Raw genomic sequence first — 25,577 nt, forward strand, 5'->3', positions numbered from 1 at the left:
TTATACAAAATTTTTTTTCGTAATTTTCTGATCAATGCCGAAAACCGCATTTCGATACGACGTGATTGCAAAACTTTCGGGCGAAATCTTTCTAATTTCCCTTATCTAAAAATAGCAAATCTGCGTTTGAATGGCGCTGCATCCAAATGACGTAGCGTGCAAATATCACCGCACCCTTTTGTTGCGCGTCCATTTGTCGTGGATTTCAAAGAGTCTAATACACATATTTTGAGAACTAAGTGTCAAGAGAGGTACTTACAAAGAGAAAGTTGAGGGTATGAACTGATGTATCCATAGGGGGGGGGGGGGGTAAAAAATTGGAATGCCGGGAGTGGCCATCTTGCAAAGGGGAAATGGAACACATGTTCATGAATTAATACACGTTTCTCCCTTTATAGATTTTTACTTACCTTGTATTAGCTTTTCTTGATTAAAACTTGATGACTTTTTACACCTGATTAGAATTAATTAGGCTTACACAACAAATTGTTGTTGAACATTAATAAAACTAAAGAGGTATGTACCTGCCTTTAATGGAGCGCTTTGTTGAATTGGTGATTACTTTTGAATTAAGGTGAGTAAAAAATAATCATACAACCTCTAAATTCTTTTTTGTATCTAAGACGTGGGTACATTTTCTAGAAATAAATAATCTTACCTCCGAAGCGAGTAGGGAGAAATTAAAACAAAATTTACATATTAATACGTATTTTATTAAAATAAGATTTACAATGTCTTCTTTGCGTGTATGATTCTATTGGTTAATCTTGGTGATTTAGCATTGCTTTACCTAGTTACATTTGGATTGCATTAACATCTTATTTACGGTAACACGTTCACTATAGGTACCAATAGAACCATTGATTCATACATAAACTCATCAACAAAAGATGATACATGTTAACTGAAGGTCGGTAGGTAACACAATTGCGTCTTTTCCGAAAAAACAACAAGAAAAAATTATTCAAAGTGCATCAATGTGTTTCTTATCGCAGTACACCAGGAGGTAACGATAAGTAAAGCAAGGTAGGTACATAAATTGACAGGTTTGTAATATGGCAACATTGGGACAACAATGCTTAATATTGTGAATACTCGAAGACACTTATTGTTTGTCTAAAGTAAAATTTGGGTAGACAAACAGTGGCAAAGAAACATTGATAATTTTTTTACTTTCGTTTACTATTTTGTATCAAAACATGTTAACATTCTCCTTTTTGCTATCTACAATGTAATTAAAATATATTTAGCCTTTAAAAGACTTGGTTTGCGATTCGAGTACCTATAACATCGAACACGGATATGAACAACGAGTCTTTATACAGACAGGGTCAGCGATAACCTGCCGATATTATTTACAACACAGGTACTAAATAAACAACGATCATCGCGATCAGTATAGAATATATAAGAGCCGCAACAATAAAAAAATTTCAAGAGCGGAATAGATCGGAGTAAAACCTTTAAGTTGCCATTCGCTGCGCGGATTCTCTAAAGTAGCCCATAAAAAAAGTTGAGGTATAAAAATTATTGTCAACAAATATTTTTAAACTATAATTTGGGAAATATTCCATGTCTGCGCAGCAATCTTGTAATGTATGAATATTACCCATTTATTGCTAATATAGGTATGCTATTGGTTATAATCTTGAAGAAATAACATTGATAACAGCGAGTAAATTGCTGAAGATAGATATGCATTTGGCAGTTATTTTTGCGCTTTACTTGACAACTAAATACGCACTTATTTGATGACAGCCAATGTAAGTTGAAGAATGTGACCATATTTATATAATTATCTTTACTCTTTCAATCGCTGAGATGGATATTCAATATGGAAAAATGCTAAAGTATTGCAGTGGTCATTCCATCCAATTAATTGTGTTGACGACGGACTGATATGAAGAATAAGTACCACTAGACATAGTGTAGTCTAGGTAGTTTCAGAGTGACAGTAAAAACGGCAAAATCAGATCTACATTTGGATCTGAGGCTAAAAAATGCCCCTCATAACCATTCTATCGGTTTTGACCAAACTTATAGTGATACTGGACAATTGGACAAAATGATCAATTATATTTCAGTTTTTTTGCTTTTTTTTAACATTAAGCCTATTTGCTGTTGCCTCCCTCGTTTATTTAGGTAACAATAATTATTAATGGAGGACTTTGTCGATTTTTTTATAGTGACATTGTGTCAAGCATAAACCTTCTAATTGTACGTATCGTAGGTAGTTAGATAATGACTTTACAAGAAAGGAGTTAGATCACTATGATGCATTAATTATTTAGTCCCACATTTCGTGCCTATACTGATTGATCTAGCAAAGTTACCCATTTGCCATACCGACTGGCCCAGTAGGTAGGTACCTACCTAATTATTGTGCAAGTAACTGTATTGCTTTCATGCAGGGGACACGTACGGTGTAGATCACTATTTTGGTGTTTCTAGGTATCAACAAAGGTTACAGTAAAAAGGTTTGACTATCCTAACACTCATTGCCTTCCATTTTCTACGTGTACGGGTCGGGCCATGCATTGACATTGTAAAGATTTCAACCGATCTACATCACTCTAATAGAAAAAACGATGCTCATTAACAATTTTACACAAAAGGCGAACATTGAGTCTGCAAGTTAAGGATTGTCCTGCAATCACATCAATTCATATATACAACATTAAATCACTTGTTCCCATTTGGAAGGTTATCCACTTTATTCGCACGAAAATTATATCACCACAAAATTGATGTTGAAATTGCGGTTGTGATTGTCTTCAATTTCGCGAACGTATATTTACGCGCTAAAATCAAAGGATTCCCATTCAGAAAAACGAGATTCCTGTTTCTGGAGTTTTTGGGTAGCTTCTTTAAGGTAGGAATCCTGGATTCGGTACATACCGGAATTCGCTTGGAACATTAACGTTTCCAATATTCGCTCGTTCTTTATCGCCTTTGATGGAAGTACGACCTGCAAATCATTTATCAAACTCAAGTCTCTCTTCTTTTAAATATTCACATTTACCTTAATCAGTTCTTGGGGAGAAATTCGATATAGTTTTAAGTCTCTGGCAAGTCTCTCCATAATGCATTTAAACTCTAATTTCGCATCTAACTTACTCGACGTTTTTGTGCGTATTTTATATCTCGCCCAGCTTAGCATTGCTTCAAATTTTCTAACTTCGGGAACCTCCAAGTTCCTGCAATTATTGATAAAATAAAATACAATGGTTGACAAAATAGATTAGGTACTGGTTAAGAAAAGATTTTGTGTTTGGTTAATACTGTATCCATCCTGTAACTTGTAACATAAATGTGGGAAACTTATGCTCAAAAATTTGCAGGTGTCTCTTTGTGTAAAATTTCTTTATACTTAGAAATTATTTGCTAACCATTATTTTCTATAAAATACAGGTGTGTTTGGGTGTTTGGATAAGAAAACAATTGATAACATTACCTTGATAACTGTTTAATCTAATAAATAGTGCGTCTCACCACATGTGGAGGTGGTTGGCGATAACAGTTTGTATTTTTATGTGTTATACGGAATTATTTTGGCTTGATGTCAATAAGAAACAAAAAAAAGAAAATTAGTACCTACCTAAGTAACATTTAGCTGTTCTTTTCTGGGATTTGTTCGAATCGGGGTTATTTCTGTGTGAAAATAGAGGGCAGAATAGAGGAGAGTGAAATTGTAACGTTGTCAACTGACGAAAGTGCCGCGTCTTAAAATGATAATAATGAAAATGAGTAAGAAATTAGGTGTGAAGAATATTCAGAAATTTGAGGAAATTTGATGAATTTGGTGAAATAGAGGGTATAAAAGAAGAACGGGTAGTTTTAAAGCGGAGCTAAAACGAAGATGGATGGATGGATGAGAAGCAACTAAGATTAGATGCGGATGAATGTTATTCAGAAGGATAGTGAAAATTAAATACGAGGTAACTAAAATTCAGTTTTGGAAAAAAGTGCGCTTGATACGGAGTAATTAAAGGAAGGGTGTCGAGGAATTTAAGAAACATGACAGAGAAAGAATTTAGAAGCGTCAATTAAGAATAATAGGCGCATTTGTGGTGCACAGCTTATATACGAAATGTGAGGAGGCGAATTTTTGTAAGGGTTTAATGAAAGGTTATGGTGTAACACGAGAGCTCGCTATACAGTTAAAATTGTTCGAATTTTGGATAAGTATATTAGTGGTGTAGTACGACCGATCAAAAATGTTATATGTAGCGCTTCGAAGTGATGGGAACAGCCATTCGCGTTTAAAAAGCGTAGGTGTTGCGATAGAAGCGAATCCTCAAAATTGCGTTGGGGCCGTATGGGCGACGCAGTCGGGCAACATATTGTATATGAATAGGAGCTTGCGGGTAGTTGAAAAGCGTTGTGGTTTGGGGACGAATCTTCCAATTTCGTTGGGGCCATTTTGTTTTTAAACTCGGCGATAGAACTTGGGGAAAGGTTAAAAAAATGCGCGGAAGGATCGAACTTACAAAGAGCGCGTAAACAATTTATTTCCATACGCGATTACGCGAAATCTCGATTTTGAAGAGTTAATCGTCGTTATAAATCATTGTGCCGATCGAAACGAGGAAATGGACCGTTTAACAAAATGCCGTGCTATACGCTTGTGATAATAGTAGATATACAAGGCCGAACCTGGGTCAGTTCAAGGTTGCTACCTGGGGGCGACTTGGAAAAGTAGGCAAAGGTGAAGTTCAAAGGTCGCACGACACGTAGCGGTATCCTTGGAAAGTAGCTCAAGGGCATTCGCTTACAAGGTTATCGGGGGTCAACGGTTCATATTTGCGAAGCTACATTTTACTCCTTTCATTATTAAGGGTTAATGACCCCATTTTGTCATATTTTATTTTCAAGATCACCAGATCTGCTCGTGGTATTAATCAGCGTACCTAACTATAGCATTCGTGACAGCACCTTAAAAATATTCGACCATATTTCGACTACTCATGGTATTAAAATTATATGAAAATTAAAACCCATAAAGATATTCAACCCTGAAATATTGGAAACTATTACGATAAATGCAAACAATAGCGTACTTTTTTGAACGCGCGGAAATAAGTCAATAGATGCTTCTGATAAATCAACGTAATATAATAAAGGCAAATGAACAAAAAAATTAAGCTACATGAATTAAACCGTCGACCGTTTGCAGTGATCGTATTTGTACGTAAGTAATATTTTTATATTACGCCATTTTCAGCAATCGTGTTGGAATTTGAAATCATTATCATCAACCATTAATTTATGAGAGCCAGGATCTTGTATCTACCGTCCTTGCAACCACTGGGATTAACACAGTAGATCAGTCAGAATTTCGAGTTGAAGGATCCAGGGGTAGTCCCTTACCTTACTGCATAAATAAAGTAACAATATTTTTGGTATTTTTGTATAATAAACCGATTCCTAGGGTGTTGAAAACTTAGTTTTTTTATCATTTGAATAGTAATGGAAAACTCGGTCATTTCTCTGCAATCGGTCTGGAAAAAATCGAACTGTATTGTGTAAACTACGTCATGCGGATCTTTTATTTGGTTTCAGAACCTACCGTAATGTTGAGTCACCCTGTGTGTGTTTAATTTGCATTTATTTTGGAGTTTAAATGTTGGTCGCTAACTAGAATGAACACAATTTGGAACGGTGGTCGCGTTACCGTTTCGAATTTGTATTTTGTTAAACATCATACACAACTCCACAAAAAATCAGAACTACCGGATTTGACGCATGGTCTGATGTATATGGTTACTGAACTAATAGGGCAATTTACACAAATACCGCTTCGTAGCGAACGTGAACAAAAGTATGTGTGACCATCAAGAAACGTAATGGGTAACGCGAGCGCGGTTGCCACGATCTCTTCGAGCCTAAAAGTTGCGTTCATTCAATTCGAAATTCGGGTTTTCAATTGATTGTTAGGGCACGCCAATCGCGGTCATTGCGTTCAGAAAGGAAGGCCCGTTTCTGTTTTTCTAGCGGACAAAATTCAAATAGTGAGAGAAGTGGGAAAGCGAGGACTCTAAGCTGATTTTCGGGAACGAGCACTTACCAGTTCGGGCACGTTAAGTATATTATTATTCTAGGTTTCTTTTAAGTAAAAACGGCACGTTTGCGTAACTTTAAGAGCGAGCACGTACGAATACCGACTTGTGGAAAAAAATGATTTGCTTTTAACACTTTTAACAAGTTAGGGGTTACTCACCAAATCAATATTTAAAGTACAAAAACTTGGCAAGAAAAATAGAACTTGATCACTTTTGCCTTTCTTTTATAATTGTAAAGTCGAATTACGTGTAAAAAGTAAGGTTAATCTGTAAATAATTGCATTGCAATTATCTCTGATCATTGCGATAAGAGTTTATTATAGCTACGTAAAGTTAATTAAGTTTGAGGATAAGCAAAAAGCAAGTTTCACCGATAAGAATTAATTTCGTTCGACGGCGCATGAATTTTGATAAAGAAGTAGAGGCCGAAAGTGTAGAAGAGAAGAGTCGTTAAACAGAAGAGGCGAACGTGAAAGAAAGCTTTTTTGGTGGTGGACGTTAATCGTTGCCTTTTGTTCGGTGGGAGCTTTTCGTCTATGGCAAGCTTGTTTAATTGAAAAGTTGCAATAGAAGAAAGTTGGATGGTGCTTTAAGGAATGTTATGAATACGTAGTTATAAAAGTGAACGTGTCTCGTATGTTTATCGCTTATGTGAACTCTTTCTTTAAGTTCTTCAAGTTACCCGTCGAAGGGAGTTTTTCCACCATCTAAGAGCCAATATTACATCTGTAATTCAAACAAAGTCAGTGTCGATTCAAGTACAACCAAAGAAGTAAAGGTTTGGTGTTTGTGTGTTTTGTACGTCTGTTTCAAGATAATCGCAGTTATGACCGGACTTTAAGGATTATTAACACTTTAAGGTAATTAAGATTTCTTTTAATTAATTTGTTCAAATCGATCACTTGAGCGGAGTATTTGTCTGCTGGCCCTGAGCGCCATTTATTTCAGCTTTATTATTGATAGAATAAATTTGTTTCATCTGTAAATGTTTAATCGAACCCAAAACACAACCTAGATAAGAGTTCTCATGCCAAATTCTCTGTTGGTGTTTAAATAATCATTTTCAATTCAGTGCTTCGGAATTTTAGGGCTGATTAAGTTTGCTTAGTTTTCTCAAATTAATAAAATGAAAGTCTTACCGAGATTTCTCGTAGTAGCGTATGCTGGAAGTGTCCAGGAAAAATTATAATCATTTAGTACAAAAGAATTTTATGTAAGTTACATATTACCACTTTTTGGATACTTCGTTACATTTCGGATATTAACCGAACACAAACTTCTCTCACAAGTTAAAAAAGTTACATGCCATAAGGGACCAATAGAAACATTTTTTCCAAACACACCAAGGATTCGTTTGGCAGTTATGCCCAAAATTTTTTTCTCGGCAACTATTAACACGTATAAGGTTGGAACTGACGGATTTACCTTGGTTTTTTGGTACACAGATCTTTCTAAGGATTATGGTTGCAGAGTAAAAAATTAAAAGTAGATAACACCGATCCTAGCGCACTTTGAGCTTGATATCTGCGGATGCGCCAAGTTCAAGGTCATTCGATTCTGTTCTTATGTTTGTCGACATCGTCGATTAAACGAACCGGATCCTGTTAAACGGACTATTTCCATTGTACAGAACAGATTTGATTTTAATGAACAAACTTGTTTCTGTTTATCTGACCTGTTCTGACTCGTTTCTGCTCCGTCGATAAACGAATCAAATGACCTTGAACTTGACGCATGCGCAGATCTCAAGGTCAAACTGCGGTAGATTCACCGTCGAAAAACTGTTTATTTTGGTTCCTTTGTAAACCGAATTTAAACAATTAATTACCTGCACATTATCATTTGTACCATAGATTCACTAAGCGTCAAGAACTCCGCAGTTTGGAATAAAGCGTACGCTCTTGTCTCGACAAAAGCTAGTATCATATTAACTAATTCGGAGGCGGACGTATACCTCCAATAATAATTTTCTAACGAACATAACATACAACATACCTGAAATTTTGGAAATGAAGGCATTTCATATTAGCGACTTGTGGGACAACTTACAACATCTATTCGAAGAAACTGTTTCGCATGATGAAAACAGGCTTGCAATAATTCGGGCAAGTCGTAATGCTCCGCGGCGCAAATTAATCCAGGAATTGTGGCACATGTAAGAGGACACGATCCTGTGTGTAAATAATCTAATAAAATACGAAACGTTTCGGGATCAAATTCAATAATAGAAAATTCAGTTTGTGCGAGTTTTGCCCTATCTACTTTTTGTGCGTCTGCGCATACGCTTAGCCTGGGAACCGGCAGCTGGCCTACATTTGGTTTTTCTTTGCCCTCCTTGTCTTTACCATCTTTATCTGAAAAGTAAAAAGATACAATGTACTAAACATTTATGTGGCTTGGTTGATCAGCATCTGTAAATAATGTGAGGCACCGAATTACCTTCCAGAAGATTACAAACTCAAAAAGCAAATGTCTTTCGAATACTTACTAGAACAATCCTGACTGCTAGACCACTTTTTTTTATCATCTACAGTCAGTGTTTGCGTGTTGTGCTTTCTAATGGATTTGCCCCATCCTGCCGTTATTGTTCCCAATCGAGAGAACGCTCTCTTGACCATCGGCGAGCTTGGAACGCTCTTCGGCCTTGGCGATTCAATATCGGGAACTTGCAAAAAATTACTACTTTTTGGCCTTGATTGCTGAGGGCTTAACAATGTAGGAACTGGTCTAGCTAAAAGTTCGGCTACAGGTACCTGAGGCGACCCAAATCCCGTTTGAATGCCGTAAAGCATTTCTTGAAAAACTCGACTTCGAACGCCCAATATTGCACGAACACCAATAAACTTCACCTAAAGTCAGGTTGACATACACTGTGATTGGACAACTACGTACCTTTTGTTTTGATTGTCCTACCATAAACACGACATCAAACAGTTGAGCATTCTGCAGAATATTCTGTTCGGCATTCAAAAACACTCTAGTGAAATCTTTTGCTAGTTGATCATAATCTTCAAATTGATCTCTTACACTATCTAGCAAAGGCGAAGAGGGACGCATGTGCCCAATCGGTCTCCACGATCCTGCAACAGTCTCGGTTAACGTTAACGGTTAACGGCAAAACGCACTCACCTCTCCTGTAAGGCTTCGGAATTTGACCGGTTTCGGCATGATTTTGCAAATTCGCCACGATATCTTCGAGCATTTGCGATCGAGTTCTTTCCTGCATTCTAGCAAACTTCGGTGCCGAATAGCTTGCCCTTTCGCCGTTAACGATTTTTGTTAGTAGCCACTCTCTAAACATTGGACCTTTGTCAAAAACGCTTTGTTCCCATAAATAAGGCTTGTATGCTCCTACCTCGTCTCTTGTTACTACTGATACCTCATATCTTGTAGGTTTTCGTTTTATTCGCGGGGACGTTCGAACTGCAAAAGGAGGAAAATTGTACTTATACAGTTACTCCTATCTCATTATCTCGTTTAATAACCGGCTGAGCAAAACGATGCGAGCTTTTTTGGGGAGTCGATGGTGTTTGTCTGTCTGTCTGTGAACATGGTAACTGGTAAACGCTTGGATCGATTCGGTTCGAATTTTGAACAGTTGACCTACATATGTAAGAAGTATATGATTTTCGCTAGTGGAATTTCTTGACACACAGCTCGAATTCACAAAGCTATATATGTACAATGTGTAAAGCGATGGGGTATATAAGAGGGAATTTTTTTTTAAATATTGATTTATCAAAACAATTTATTCTTCATGATATTTTTTGCTTGCTTTGAAAGTACCAATAACGTTTCGATAATCTAAAATTTACTTATAGAAATTTGGAAAAATAATAAAATTAATTTTTTTAATTGAAAGTTATCATTCTACATTATCATCAAGATAAATCAAACAATCCAAACGTTATTGGTACTGTCAAAGCAAGCAAAAAATATAATGAAGAATAAATTTTTTTCATAAATCAATATTTAAAAAAAAATTCCCTCTTGTATACCCCATTGCTTTACACACTGTATCTTTCCGTTCTCGAGGAACAGACTCGGACAGAAGGATGGACAAAACTATCACATAACGAAAAATTCGCCTAAAAACCATCGGTGTACGTTTAGTAGGCTGGTGAAGAACATGTACGATGAAGCAAATACCAGGGTAAGGTCAAGTGTTGGAATTACGAATAGGTTTCCTGTGGGAGTGTACATCAGGGATCTGTGTTCAGTCCATATTATTTACTAAAATAATGGACGTACTGACGGAGGAAGTGCCAGAACAGGTCTCTTTGACCATGCCCTTTTCGGATGATATAGTGGTTGTAGATGAGAGAAAAGAGAAAGAAAATCTGGAAAAATTGTGTCAAGTAGTCCAGGATGAACGACAAAAACGGAGTACGTGCGGTTTGGAGGAGAGGGCAGTCTTGGTAGCATAAACATATGTGATAATCCACCCTCATGGTTAGGCAACACACCTTTACATCTGAAACAAAAATATGATATGCTCTGTATATAACCAATCGACCGTTTTGCGCAGATGTTGAATACTAGTGGATTTTCGTAACGAAGGTAGGGAAGAATGAAGAAGATGGCGACGAGGTCGAAGGAAGGCATCACGCGTTCCCGGTTTTTATTCTTGATTATTTTGGTTGTGGTGTTTTGAAGGTGTATTTACAGGTAGTAACCATTTTATTCTTTCTTGTACTAGCTATTAATATTGAATTTCTTGCCACAATTTGATATTATTTACATTTTGCTGATTTTGCATAAACTACGATATCTGAATCATGGCGTACTATGCCTTTGTTTTGAGTACCGTGATGAATCGTGTTTGTTATACTGTACAGGTGATTATGCCATTGTTTTGTTTAATTAAGTATTTATTTCTGTATTCACGAGGAGTTGATTATCAGTGCGATGTTGCTCTGTCCGATTGATCCGTAACTATTCCGTGAGGGAAGTACCTAATACAGTTTGATTGTTCGCTGTATCTGTTACTTTCTGATTCGTGGCGCGCTGCAGTTCTTGTGCGTTAGCTATACGAAGGGGGGCTCTCTTATTTGATGTTTCGATGTTTGTGTGTGCGAGTGGGTCATTCTGTCTCCGTGGAGTAGGTACCTAATACAGTTCGATCTTTCGCTGTATCTGTTGCCTACTCGTCTCGTGCGGATTGCAGTTCTTAGCATCTTAGCAATGCGAGTAGGGGCCCTCTCATTAACATTTCCTCTATTTAAAATATGTTCTGCTTGAGCGATAATCGATTTTCACATGAATACTTGCTATTGGCCATTGGCATTCTCACATGTACTTTTCGTGTTAAATTAAATTATGTTAACGGAAGGCTGGAGTAGAGCCACACCATTTACATGTTTCCTATGTACATGCAATTTGTTTATTTGACGAGTTGTGTTATCTCAATTGATCGTACAGGTATTTTGATGTGTTTTTGTACTGAATTGATTTATCATGTTTTCCACTGCATTTATGATGTCTTGTGTATTTTGTTTTTATGAACTTGTTTAATTGCATTTGATTTGATTATCTGATTTTTATCATACAATTTGACATGTTTTATTTATGTGTATTTTCTCTTGCATTCTATTGCTGTAGGTGATTTATTTTATGTATTTGTGTGGCCTATGCCAGGGTTTTAGTCCCGTAGAAGGTTTCCCTGGCATGGTCTTGTTGTGTGCGTTAATATATTTATTTGTTCTTGTCATTGCTTACGCACAAAACTTCTGTCTTTTATTTAATTCCCTTCCCGATTATGTCTCACGTCCCAACACATACAAGAACCGATTACACAACGTAGGAGTTCATTCGGGCCATCCATGTCGAGCCGACTGCCATCCAAATTCAAAAATGCCGCGAAACCTCCATCGCTTCGACTTGAAAGGTAGGTGGCTCTGCTTGTAGATTTTTTTTGCCAATGGTAAGTATAGGGTAAGTCAACGTTTTCAGTGTCGGCTTGATAGACCCCTAGGAACATTACACATACTAGAACAGAAATTGGTTAGAACTGGAGAGTCCAAATATGTGGACTCCTACGTTACTGAAAAGCGGGAACTGGACAGGGAAATTAACCACAGGATTCAAGCAGTATGGATGAATTGGAAAAGATGACGGGGATACTGTGTGACAGAAGGATTAGGAAAAAAATTCAAGGAAGGGTGTTCAAATCTGTATCAAGATTTGTGGCAATGAGACCTGGCCCACGAAAAGTGACTGAAGGCAGATGAGATGAGAATGTTGAGGTAGACGATGGGAAAAACTAGGAAGGAAGAAAGCTAGGGTAGGGCGAAGTGATTGAAGTATCAAGGAAAGTTCAGGAACGAAGACCTTTTGGAGTATTTGGCAAACAACTGATTTGAATGTTTTAAATCAGGGAGCAGCCCCCAGCCCCACCTTCGTCACAGTGCGGAAGCAGGAGGTTATCGATCTATCGTTGGGCTTCTTTCCAACTAAACCTGGCATCCTACTGCGGGCTCTCTAGGTTTCGGAATCCCCGATTCACTGTGGCGAAACTGTCACAGCGGTTGGATGGGCCACGTTTGCTCTATCGGAAAGCCGGGAAGGTGGAAGAGGCTACCGAACACCCTGGAACGCAGACCTACAAGCGATGACTCTTCGCCTCCTCCAAAGATCGCCCGAAAATGATTGTTACAGTTTACCATTACCTCGATTTTAAGTTGTTATAATGAAGGAAAAAAATTTCTAATGTAATTATTTTATTTTCACTTTTTTTGGAAAACTTGTCAATATTCACAGAGCTGAATCTCTGGAACTAATTGGGTTACAGATCTCGCACATAGCTGGTCTTTTAGCTTTTAGGTAATTTTCTCTGCTTCAAAAATGGTAATAACACATTTACTCGTCAGATCAATCCTTTACTTCTTTTTTTGCGAAAAACTGAAAAAAGTTTCAAACTTTCTCGATTTTCACCCTGTATATTGGCTGGCTCGCGTTTCTGAGGGTTGCAAATCTAGATTTACACTGTCTAGGTTGTGGTTGTCCCTAACAACATATTAAAAATGCAAGTTTACAGTATTTTTTGCAATGTTTAAAATGACTGGCCTATAAGTACTAATTTTAAATTGACTTTTGACTATTTTGTATGCCAATACTCATATACATACAGTGAATTTTTTTAAAATGCGAACATAGGAGTTATTGCATGCAATGTAATTTCCCTGTGTTCGATTTAAATTTTTAAAAATCGTCCAATTTAATTACGAAATCGGTTAGGTTATTGCTTAGAATGTCAAGGAGGACACTTCGAACATTTATTGTAATTGTTTTCGGTATTTATTTTCTTCATTTATGTATTGAATAGATCAAATTAGTAGAATACCAGGCGCACATGATCTACAAATAATTGAAGGTTGGTTCACAATGAGTTGTGGTGTCAGTGCGTGGCCTGTGAGGTCAAGTTATCGTAAGTTTAAGAAAAATGTATCCTAAAGTTGCTATGGCTTCTTTAAAAAAATCTTACCGAGTGCTCTTCATCATAAAAACTATGAGTTGCTGTTCATAGTCACACAAGTTGCGCGTTTTGGGAATGTGAACCGCGCACACCTCATAGATTGATGTGTTTTTTTTTAAATCGAACATAGGGAAATTACATTGCATACAAACTCCTATGTTCGCATTAAAAAAAAACTCACTGTATATTGCAGGTATTGCAATAAGCCAGGACATCCAACAAACAAGAAGGGTTTATTAATGCTTTTTACACCATTAAACACGTATGACCCGGAATAGTAATAGTGGCGAAATTGAGCTGCTATGAAGGGGTTGTAGATAATTAAGGTGGTGATTGATGAGTAGAACAAAGTTTATTTTGAGATTTACTACAAGCGCGCTGTACATACCTACCTACCTTACGTAAATATTCTCATAACCGTAAGCACCGTAAGTCACGAGTAGAAGCAGTTTCATAAATCATGATTTGAGAAACTGATAGAAGATTTATGATATACTAGTTTCCTTTTTTTACATTTATCTCTATTACCTGCCATTCTGACAAAAATGTCTCCGCTCTGAATAAACGGTAGCATTTTCAGATGCAATCAGTCGCCGATATACAATTTTAAATTCAATTTATTGTCGCGAATAAGATCGAAGTGATCTTATTTCTTAGAAAGTTAAATAAAATTGAATTTTTAATAGAATATGTCATTTAACGAGGAAACTTACCAAGTATAAAAGTGTGGAGGAAGTGACTTTTGATGCATGCAGGTGAAAATGATGTGTTATCCGCTTCCAAAAAGACTACGCAAACTATGTCATTTCCTATGTGTCGTTTCCTTTGCAATTTTTGCGAATCGTGTTTTTCATAAGGCAAAAGGGTGCTCACGTGGAACATAATTTCTATATTACGCCAATTTGTATAAATAGAGTATAATCCTGAAAGTAGGTATGCCATTAGATACTACAGCAGTAATCGGGTAACTCAGCATCCCTTACCAGTCAAATCGTGAACGGTGTCTAAACCACCTTTGTATCTATCGAATCCTTTTAATCTTACTTTTTCACCTAAAATTTGTAGGAACTCTTCAAATAACATAGAATTATCATTATTATCTAAAATTTCTTCTTCCGTATATTGGCCTTCCTTAATGTAAATTACACCCACTTTCAATTCAGACTTTATAAAAACCTAAAACATAAATAAATTAGTGGTGACATCTTAAACACGGTTTAAGAGAAGTGTTTTTAAGTTGGCATGCAAAATGCAAGTAAAAACTACCCATTTATAGCATGAAGAGTGAATATAAATTCTAGTTTATGAATAGATAAGTGGAAATTCCCGACTTCTTGGAAACACGAAGCTATTGCACATAAAGGATACCCACCTGATCTAATTTTAAAAGTTCTTCGGGTGTATCGGGCAGTTGACCAAGCGTAAGGGGTGGGTTAATGTTCACTTCTTTGCCCAATGATCTAACCACTTCTTCTCTGTTGTAACGATCCGCAAAGACACAACTCGCGGGTATCAAACCGTGTACTGTGTAGCTTATAGCCCTAACCAATATCCTGAAAAGAAAATCTTAGTGTAACAATATGGTTGAAATGAAATAGTTTCGTGTGGGTTATTTTTCTTATTAGGTGATGCGATGGGGAGCCTATACTGGGTGTCACCGAATCTCTTAGAGAAGCTGGAATTTTTAAATAGAACAACCTGTATATTTTTTCATTTTTGGATAAAAATAATAAATTAGTATCGTTAGATTCGTAAAAAAAATCCTTTTTTCGGAAAGTGCGCTTGTCAAAAAAGGGTTGCGAAATGAACAATGACATTTGTAGATAATTATCACTTCCAAACGTACATGATCTATTTTAATTTTTTTCATTACGCACGGGTGTGGGTAATGGGTACTACAACTTAGAATATTTTTCCTTCAAGGTTTTACATTGCTAATTAATTTATTATGTGAGCAGGTACCAGAACCGGACATGAATATTGGGGCGAATGAACCATTTCCGAAGTAAAGTTCAAAGTGAAATATTTCATTTTTGCATATCGTTTCTTTTATGTACCGGGTGACCCAATAAGGCTGTTCCTCGACCATATCTCGAGAACCGTTCATTTTCAAGTTCTAAAAATGACCAACAGAGGGGGTAACTGCCATCTTAAATTTTAAAATTGCATTTTCTTTAAATTTCGCATAATAAACTAAACATTTTTTCACATTTTTAAAGAAAACCAGTTTACCTAGGTATCATTCTCGTAAAAACAAAAACTCAGTTATTTCACAAACAAAGATTGTGTGGGGCGTTCAATTGTTTTTGCAATAACTTGCTTTAACTTCTTAACCGTTTGACCTATTGTAACAAATTTGGTATGGTCGAAAAGAGCATTCCTTGGGCAATGAAAATCAACCAAAATATAGTTAATTTAGTTGAATCCTTCTCCGCCAGGGGGCTAGTTTTGACACTATGACCCAAACTCCTAAAAAAATCAAATGGAATGATATGAGTTTTTCTTTATGAAATAGTAGCCAAATAACATCCAAAGAGGCCAGTGAAAACCGTTTTTCAAAATCTCGTTCCTAACCTCAATTATTGGGAAAATGAGATTAATTATTTAATTAATAAAAATGCTTAAATTGTCTCTTAAATTTACTTTTACCTACCTGAATACCTGAATCACAATCTCCGTTTTAAACACTCAAATGCGTGCGAAAAAGGGCCTTTAAAACACACGTGCTTTAAAGTTGCTAAGTAACGATACTTCAAGTATGACTTTTGAAACTGTCATTTGGATGAAATAAAAAATCCTCTTAGGTCGCTTTCTGTAAATGCAGAACATTTCTTTGGCTTTTGTACCTATCCTTTGGTTGAAGCTTTCACAAACGCGCGTAATTTAGGGTATGCTTCCAAATCTGTTCCACTTTTTAATCGCAGCATTGCTTTAAAGTTTTGAATGAATGCACCAAAATATAGAAGATTTAAATACCTTTGACGTTTCCTTCATATATGCCAGCATTATGGATGCATTTAAGACTTTATTCGTAAGTAACTTCCTATTCCATCCATGGAAACATTCATATTCTTTATAATAGGCTTTACTGGATTTGGATTTTACACCTACCAACGTTTGTTTAGATTTTACAACAATCGATTTAATGGACGGTGTATTGTCTTTTTCAACGGAAATCGTTTAATTCACAAAGACGATGATTTTTATAAGCAAACGTCAAGTGACATTTCCATGGCAATCGTGAAATTTCGAACACCCAGCCCACTTAATTAAACATGTATTCGAGTGTAACGTCAATATGATTTCATTGTATTTCCTATTTTTAAATTATACTGCAGGTATAATAAAAAATACTATAAGATACACGTGTATAATTGGTCTTTAAAGCACTTGCAACGTTAAAGGCACTCCGCTTTTCGTCGTGCCCTTAAACTCGTTGCGCGTGCTTTAAAGACTTGATTATACACTTGTATCTTAATATACTATTTACGTATTTCCGGTATTTGTCGATGGCGCAAAAGAAAAGCACACTAGACTTTTAGGTAGGCCATGGGAAATTAAACAAGTGAAACACGATGCATTATAAAATATTAGCAGCCGTAATTTGTAAATTATTCTGCTGCGTTTACATTCAGAAATTGCAGTTTTTTGAATTTGTAATCTTTTCTAAAATTCCGATTTCTAACCAAGAAGCATTTAATATGCTGGCGATATATTTTGAGTATTTTCAAAATGCGACCATCGCTGCTCGCATCTTCTATTTGCGTTACCCGAATCGACCACGAACCATCGCCGCCAGCATATTAAATGCTTCTTGGTTAGAAATCGACATTTTAGAAAAGATTACAAATTCAAAAAACTGCACTCTCTGAATGTAAACACAGCAGAATAATTTACAAATTACGGCTGTTATTATTTTATAATGCATCGTGTTTCATTTGTTTAATTTTCCAAGACCTACCGAAAAGTGTAGGGTGCTTTTCCAAACAATCTTTCGCGCCATCGACAAATACCGGAAATACGTAAAATAAGATACAATTCAATTATGTTTATTAATTAATTAATTAATCTCATTTTCCCAATATTTGAGGTTAGGAACGAGATTTTGAAAAACGGTTTTCACTGGCCTCTGTGGGTGTTATTTGACTACTTTCTCATAAAGAAAAAGTCATATCATTCCATTTGATTTTTTTATCATTTTGGATCATACTGTCAAAACTAGCCCCCTGGCGGAAAAGGATTCAACTAAATTAACTATATGTTATGTTGATTCTTGTTGCCCAAGGTGTGCTCTTTTCAACGATACCAAATTTGTTACAAGCGGTCAAACAGTTAAGAAGTTAAAGCAGGTTATTGCAAAAACAATTGAACACCCTACGCAATCTTTGTTTTTGAAATAACTGAGGGTTTGTTTTTACAAAAATGATAGATAAACTGGTTCTCTTTAAAAATGTGAAAAAAGAATGTTTAGTTTAGTATGCGAAATTTAAAGAAAAAATGCAATTTTAAAATTTAAGCTGTCAGTTACGCCCTCTGGTGGTCATTTTTAGAACTTGAAAATATTTTCCAGCGATTTTTCATAACCAATTTACCTAATCATTTTTTTTACCCCTAACTCAGACCACGAACGGTTCCCGAGATATGGCCGAGGAACAGTCTTATTGGATCACACGGTGCGTACTATTATGTCCTTCCTCGCCCTTCTCCATTCCTGCTGATGGGCCGATGTTTGCGTTTCGGTTCGCATTTCGAGCATTGGGCGCATCTATTTGTTGGCGCCTGCATAGACCTCATCTAAATTGGGGAAGAAAGGTGAAAGAAACGGTAACAATTTGAAATAGTTGGAAAATGGTGACGCATAGTGACGCAGGGCTCACCTTTTGTTCGTGAATTCAACTGCAGAAGGAATGCAATATATTTCATGCCACGTTACAGTGATATCTGTCACACAAGGTTGTTGTTTTTCCACTGATGCTATGGTATGATGATATGACATAACACACGATAGCGTTCGCGTTCGCGTTGAGCAGTACAAAAAGTTTAGGTCAGTCACCCGTAAGTTTGCGTGGGGAAATTCGCGTCAAGTGCCGTTAGAGTTGTTGCGTCGAGCCGAGTTAAGTCTATGATCCCATAAATTACCACAGATTTCGCGAAAGAAATTACGGAAATATTTGCGTTCAGCCTCCCGCTAGTATTGGTTCGGTGACTTTTAATGTAAGGGCGAGACTGTATGAGACTATTCATTATTTTTTTATGATATTGACGCTTACCGTCGCGATACTTAAAATTCAAAAAGACCCATTCTCATTTAAGAACTTTGTTTGCAAATTTCTGTTATATTAAGCAAGCCTACGTCAATAATTCTTACGAGAAGATAGCATTGTTTTAAATCAAAATCTTAGTACAAGCAGGCATTTTTTTAGTGCTGAATTTGTTACGAGTACATGTTACATGTTACGAGTACCATCACAAGACGTTCTATGATTAAACTATTGTATGTATAATGATATGAAGGAATACGCGAGAAGGTATAAGAAAACGAAACAATTTTAAAACAGAAATGTTATCCGTTTGGATTTGTTGACTATTTTATGAAACTCTGTTCTTATGTTCCATCCATATCAAACATTTCAACTCTTTACAAAACTACTACAAATTCATGTGGATCTAAATATTAGAAGAAATACTGAAGGAAAGTTGTATTGCGATCTATAAAAATATTCCTCCTAAGGGAGGAATATTTGCAAGAGTGGTTTATAAATTTTAAATTTGCATGGAAATTAGTTACATGCAAAATTGATAAACGTGCTATATTTTTAAGAACATCCAACGTCGCATATTGTGGGTTTGTATACGCCACGGCAAAATGCAAACAGGGTATTAGAACTAAAGCTGTTTGCAAAATAAAGCAAACGTAGATAATAATTCCATCAAAAACTAATTATAGCGATTCGAACGAGGGTTTTATTCTTTCCTTTGTGCATTAGAATGCATAGGATAAATTAGAAAAACAAATGTTTTATTAATAGTTATTTACATAAAAGGAAGATGACACATTACTGCCGAGATAATATTGAAGCACGAGGCCCCCTTGGGGTCGAGTACTTTAATTTATGAGTCAAGTAGTGTCATTTTACTGACGAGTTTTGTATTATATTTTTCATGAAATCGTCTGTTTTAAAATAAAATTTTTAATCATATAAAACGAAAATATCCTGACATAAAGTAAGCATGTAAATGGTTTCGTGACGATTTCGGGAAAAAGAATGAGATAGAAAAAATGTCTGGAAGAGAAGCACCCCATTTGATATAACGGCATAATGGTATGTGTACTTGTGCTAGTAATGTTTTTTTTGATACAGAAATAACCTGATCAAAGCGTCCTTCCCATTTATGTAAACTATTAATGTTTTATAACCGAAGATGTTCCACTTTTGCATCCACTGTAAATTAGAAGTAAACGTTCTCATTTTGGCTAAAAAAATTCACAGATTTCGCAATTCTTGCAACTATCGGAGACATTGGAAATGATAACCGTATAACGCCATATGTAAAACACAAATAACCCTTATTCACCCGGGAGCGTAGACTTTCTGAACGATTTAGCCTCATAACATGCTCGTAATCCTATTTCAAGGAGATGTGCGAGAATTTTAGATTGGAAATTAACAAATCAATTGCCCACTATTAAGTAAGTATTGTTTTTTGTGTTATTTAATGCACGTAGTAATCTTGCAATTCTTTAGAATACACATGTATTTTGAATGCAATATGTTATATGTTTCATTTGTTGTCTTTGAAATTGAAATTGTCTTGATTTAACCTCAATACAGAATCATGTATTTGATACCGTTAACTTTTATTGTTTAAATCGCTTTCATTTTTGGTGTAAATGTTTACTCAATTTATGTTTATGTGTTGACTACATGGTCTTGGCCCCAAGTTAAATTTATATATTGGGTCATTCGCTTAAATTTGTGGAAGTTATCGAATTGGTTGGTGTGTGTACGGACTTTTCCCCGTGAGAAGTCGATTTATGACTGATTGGATTGAAAAACTATTGAAAAAGTGTGCGTCCCTGAATAGGGGTCAGTAAAAAAAAAGCAGTTGGTAGTTGGTTGCTCTGAGGAGAAGCAATTGGGGAGAGGCAATTGGTATTGACCCCCAAGAGAGAATGCGTGTTCTCGTTGAGCTGCGAGCCAAGCTAAGCTAACCACCTGTAATTTGCCGCAGGGTGCTTTTATATTGTGATGTATCAATTGGCATCGAATCGCGAAGGTATTACCCGGAGAGTGTTCGCTTTGAGTGGTTAGCGCAAATAAGTCGGTCCCCTGTAATTTAGCACAGTGTGTGTTTTATTTGTGGTAGAAAAACTCGCGTTGAGTGAAAGAGAAACTATTCTTCAAAATAAAGTAATTACGGCACATAGATTTTTAATTTGTTTTGTAAGTATGTACCACTTGAAAGGAGTGTGATTGAAAGAGTGGCATCCAAATACAAGTAGGTATAACTGTAGTGGGTTTTTTTTAAAAAGAATGTTTATGTACGTAGTCAATTTAATTATTGTTCATTGCACTAGCCATCCGTAAGTATATTCCTGTCCCAATCCAAAAGTAACAAAACTGAGTAACACACGTAGCAAGAGTGATTTTATCCATTCCGAGAACTCCTTTCTGACCGATCAAGCTCTAGAATCGACGCCAGTTTGCGCGAGATTTACATTTTGTCTAAAACGGGGTAGCAGCCCTCCGATTGTTTTCCGGAGTGAAGATATTTTTAGCACCAGAACAGCTGTAGAAAGCATTCTTGTTGACGAAGAGACCACCAGTATTACCCAGAATCTTTTGTATTTGTAGTCCACTGCGTTGTTGAGATGTTGATCAAAGGGATCAAAGGGACCAAAAGGATCAAAGGGATCGAAAGGATAAACGTGAAGCAACCGCCGTTGCATTTTTGCACTCATCGGTGGAGTTCGAATTAACAAAGCAACCACCGTTACACAACTATTGCGTTTTATATACGTTTTGGCAGCTACAAAAGTTTGCGCGGACACCGTTCATTATAGTATTTTTTAACATTGCTGTGTAAACTTGTGTAGTTTGGAAGATGTAATTTTTGTTTATTTTATTGTTAAGAATGTACGTGTTGTAGGATGTAGGGAAATTATTGGACATTCGTGTCATATTAGAAAAGTTTATCTCATGTTTTTCTCTGGTTTGCGCTTAACGTAAACAGATGTTGTCGCAGGTGCGCGTCTGAGAAAAGAATTTGTGTGTGTAAAATCGGGCCCATTTGTTGAAGCCGTGCTTCCGGTTTCTCGGTTTTGGAATTTGTGTTTGCTAGTAAAGACAGTTTGTGTAATTATAAGTATATTGAAGAACGTTAGTTAGTGGTTTAAGAGATTAAACTATGTCAGTTTAGAGGTGATTAGTCGAAATCATAGTGTTCCGTAATAAAGAAGTGAAGTTTTATAAGTAATTCAGATTAATGTTTCATTTTATTTGTTTTTGTGGGTGGCTTAGTGACCGTTTGCCATTGAACAATAAAGTAATATAAACTTCTAAAGTCACCGAAATAGACATGTTACTCCAACAGTAATCTATGTTGATCATAATAACCTTCTACGAAATGTTTCAGTGACTTTTGCCTTCGATTCACGAAAACATACCAAATAATCCAACGCACGTTCTGATTTGAGATGAGAATGTTCTACAATATTTACACTTCCGACCATATCGGCCACGAGGGCGCCTTTATGTAGTAATATTAAATATCTTTGAGGTTCACTCTAAGAAGAGCACGATAAAATTAATTGCCCACCAAAAAACAGGCAAAATTAATTACATCATTTACTAGTCCTAAAATTCGTTTTTACTTATCGTTTAGATAAATACTTGTCAGTTTTCCTGTCAGGAAGTACACATATAATTAATCTTACATAAAGCCAACCAAAGTTCCCCTAAAGACCGTATAATAATTTATAATGTCAATTAAGATTTGATGTCTTAATACGATATTACGTCCTCAAAATTAATTAACGACGTAGAAACTTTAATTTCAATGGTTTCCAAGGATTTTCAATTAAATTTCGTCTCCTTTCTCTTCGGATAAAAAGTTTTTTTGCGAGAACAGAATTCCAAAAATGGCCGATCAATATTTTACCTTCAGCTTTCGCTTTCGTGTCTTAATCATATTTGCATCAAAGTCTCTATAATTTAAGGATGGATATAATATGAGGGTGCAAGTAAAAAGTTTCCCAATTTCGGTTTGTTTAAATATTCCTTTGAAAACTTGCCAGTCTTTTAATGGTTGTTAAAAATTAATACACTCCTGCGATGAACAACTTTTTAAAGGTGTGCAAAGGAAGATTGCTGTTTACGCACTTTACATATATCAACAAAATAACCGTATTAGTTGAGGTAAAAGAGTATAAATTTGTATTTAAAAAGACTCCATTTTGGTACAACGTAAGCTTGTCAAAGTTGTATTATTTGCTGAGACTAACACAAGGTGGTGTATCTAAAGAGACCCTCCCTTAATAACTGGAGACGAAAGTCGTATAACCGCAGTATATGATAGATTCGTTAGCCCCACAACCGGAAAATTGCGCTCACAATTAAATAACTTGTTACAACGAAAGCGTTGGGGTCCAAGGTGCAGAACGTTCATTGCGGATTTATTTAGAGCGGCTAGATGCTTAAAAACCAAGTTTGTTAATCAAAATTGTGCACCTCCCTTGTGCATAAGGGGTGCTAATAGAAAAAAGTTTAAAGACAATTAATTCATACTTTTGCTAGCTGTTGAAATCTGTTATAAGGGTAATTTTTTTGACTTTATCCTACTGTAAAACATTGGATAATTAATCCAATAATTAAACAAACGTTCAACTATTACAATTCGAGAAACCTGAAGCCTAGTTTGTTCCGGATTTAAATTGTCAAACGTCCTTCTAGATTCACTTCCAACGGGTCAAGTTTACCAGGCGATACAAAAGGTCCGATTGTATTGCACCAAACGTTCCACCATCCAGTTTTCTGAATGTTGGCTACCTATCAAAAAGGAATAAAGAGCTCTTCATGGGAGAAAACCTTTACTCATCAATAAATTTGAGTTATTTTTGAATTTTTTGCATTGTGTAACCAATCGATTCGGGGATTTTGAATAAAAGATTAGATTAACACTTTAAACTACAAAACTTGTAAAGAAAAGTGGAGAACGATTTTATTTTTAACAATATATTCAAACCAGTCAAATTACGTGGGTATTTATTTAAGAATAATCAAACCAGAGCATCAGGTTATAATTTTCAGATTACATGTGAAGATGAACCATCTCTCCGTAAGATAAGAGTCATTAAAAGTTTATTTATTACTGAGCTAGCCGTGATGTTATTTAATGGCAAAAAATTTATTAATTTATTGTTACAGTAAAACTGTTATCAGTGCCGCAGAGAATAAAATTCATTTTCTACAAGAGGGGTTTCCTGTACTGTAACAATCAATTTTTATGCCATTAAATAACACCACGGCTAGCTCAGTAATGAATAAACTTTCAATCACTCTGGCATCTTAGCACTGCACAAACAATGGCGCGAGACAAGGACAAACACCTGCACGTGATTTACAAAATGTGCATAAATAAACTGAGGATTTTTTCCGTCCGATCCGGGCCGATTCCATTCGGACAAATGTGCTTCGAGCTTTATGAATTTATGGAAACAATTCCACAAACCAATGCTTTTACGATTTGCTTATCCAAAACAATTCTTCCGGGTTTTTATACGTTCCCCGCGAATTTTACACCCGATTTCTTGTTGTGTGGAAGTCCTCATTTTTCATACAGAATCTGGATTTAACAGATAAATCGTGTTGACACATAGGTATACACCGTTCTTTGGCAGATAATGTAAATTATTTTCTCATTTCCACTCTACGCCCACAGACAAATAATTTGTTCATTGATCTAGACGTCTAAAACAATTTTCGGTTTAGACCTTCAAATTAATGTGTAATAAAAGAATTGAATGAAAGCTTTATTGAAATAAAAAATTCATTCAGAAAGCCCAATTTACGAAGTCGCGAGATGAAACCAATAATATACCTATTTTCATTACAGCCGCTATTATGGGCGCATTCATTAAATTCGAGAATCAAATAAAATAAACGTAACATAATTGAACTGTTATTGTGGGTTATTAATGATGCGATGGATCGCAATTTGTGTTCAGATTTGAAATTTGGTTTAATGAACAAAAAAGTTAATTTGGGACCCAATCGTCTGGTGCATAAATGTTATTTTTAGAATAGCCATTGATAATGTTTTATACATCGTATCATTTAAAAAAGGTATCGGGGGAAAGTAGTGTAACTTTCCAGTAAGTTATTGTTCATCTCAATATCGCTGCGCTATAAATAAACATAGGTATAAAGCTCGAAACCATCGGCGCCGTTGGGAAAACCCTCTAGAGATTCCCAATGGATGAGCGAAGTGTTTATAAGCGAGTAGACGTAGGTACCTATACTCATATCACAATCAATGTTGACTTTTCTGTTGAAATATACTATACTTACTGGTCATGTCTAATTATTACTCTGTTAATTTACTGATTGACTTTGCCCCGTTCCATTAGATTTCAGTTTGTCAAATGCAGGAAAACAGGTATTTACTTAATAATTTTAATTGAAACATAATGATCGTTTATTAAAGTAACCTGAGCAGGGCCGAATTAAGGTTTGTAAGGGCCCTAGGCACAATGAAATTTTCGGGCCCCTTTTCATAAATTATAATAACTCGTGTTCCAGCACACTTGTGTACTTTTTCGCATATACGTTAAACCGTTCGTAGCTCCTTCTAAATATTAATTCAATTAACCGGGTCAAAAATATGCCAAAAGTGAAAGACATCTATGTCTATCCGTCTATAAACATATTTTATCGGACCGAAGGCAAAATTTTTTAATTGCAAATTTGTAGAAATACATAATTGTTAATTGTTTTTCCGATACCTAATTAGAGTTAGTTTCATCATAATCATGTTTTATT

The 25,577-nt window shown here is 35.9% G+C and overlaps 1 protein-coding gene across 1 annotated transcript in view; it reads right to left on the reverse strand.

Annotated features, from left to right (window-relative positions):
* Positions 1 to 738: 738 nt before the first annotated feature.
* LOC116168118 overlaps positions 739 to 25,577 on the reverse strand; it is a 56,696-nt gene continuing 31,857 nt past the window's right edge. Inside the window, exons 5-15 of the mRNA XM_031483790.1 lie at positions 14,909 to 15,089; positions 14,520 to 14,712; positions 14,250 to 14,459; positions 9,192 to 9,485; positions 8,955 to 9,142; positions 8,816 to 8,911; positions 8,551 to 8,761; positions 8,112 to 8,416; positions 7,891 to 8,057; positions 3,023 to 3,197; positions 739 to 2,968 (exon numbers count right to left, since the gene is read on the reverse strand). Coding sequence (XP_031339650.1) covers positions 2,795 to 2,968; positions 3,023 to 3,197; positions 7,891 to 8,057; positions 8,112 to 8,416; positions 8,551 to 8,761; positions 8,816 to 8,911; positions 8,955 to 9,142; positions 9,192 to 9,485; positions 14,250 to 14,459; positions 14,520 to 14,712; positions 14,909 to 15,089 — 2,194 coding nt within the window. The 3' untranslated portion in view covers positions 739 to 2,794. The remainder of the gene's footprint in view (positions 2,969 to 3,022; positions 3,198 to 7,890; positions 8,058 to 8,111; positions 8,417 to 8,550; positions 8,762 to 8,815; positions 8,912 to 8,954; positions 9,143 to 9,191; positions 9,486 to 14,249; positions 14,460 to 14,519; positions 14,713 to 14,908; positions 15,090 to 25,577) is intronic.

Source organism: Photinus pyralis, unplaced genomic scaffold (genome assembly GCF_008802855.1).
Source record: "Photinus pyralis isolate 1611_PpyrPB1 unplaced genomic scaffold, Ppyr1.3 Ppyr1.4_LG4, whole genome shotgun sequence".
In the NCBI taxonomy this organism is placed as follows: Eukaryota; Metazoa; Arthropoda; class Insecta; order Coleoptera; family Lampyridae; genus Photinus; species Photinus pyralis.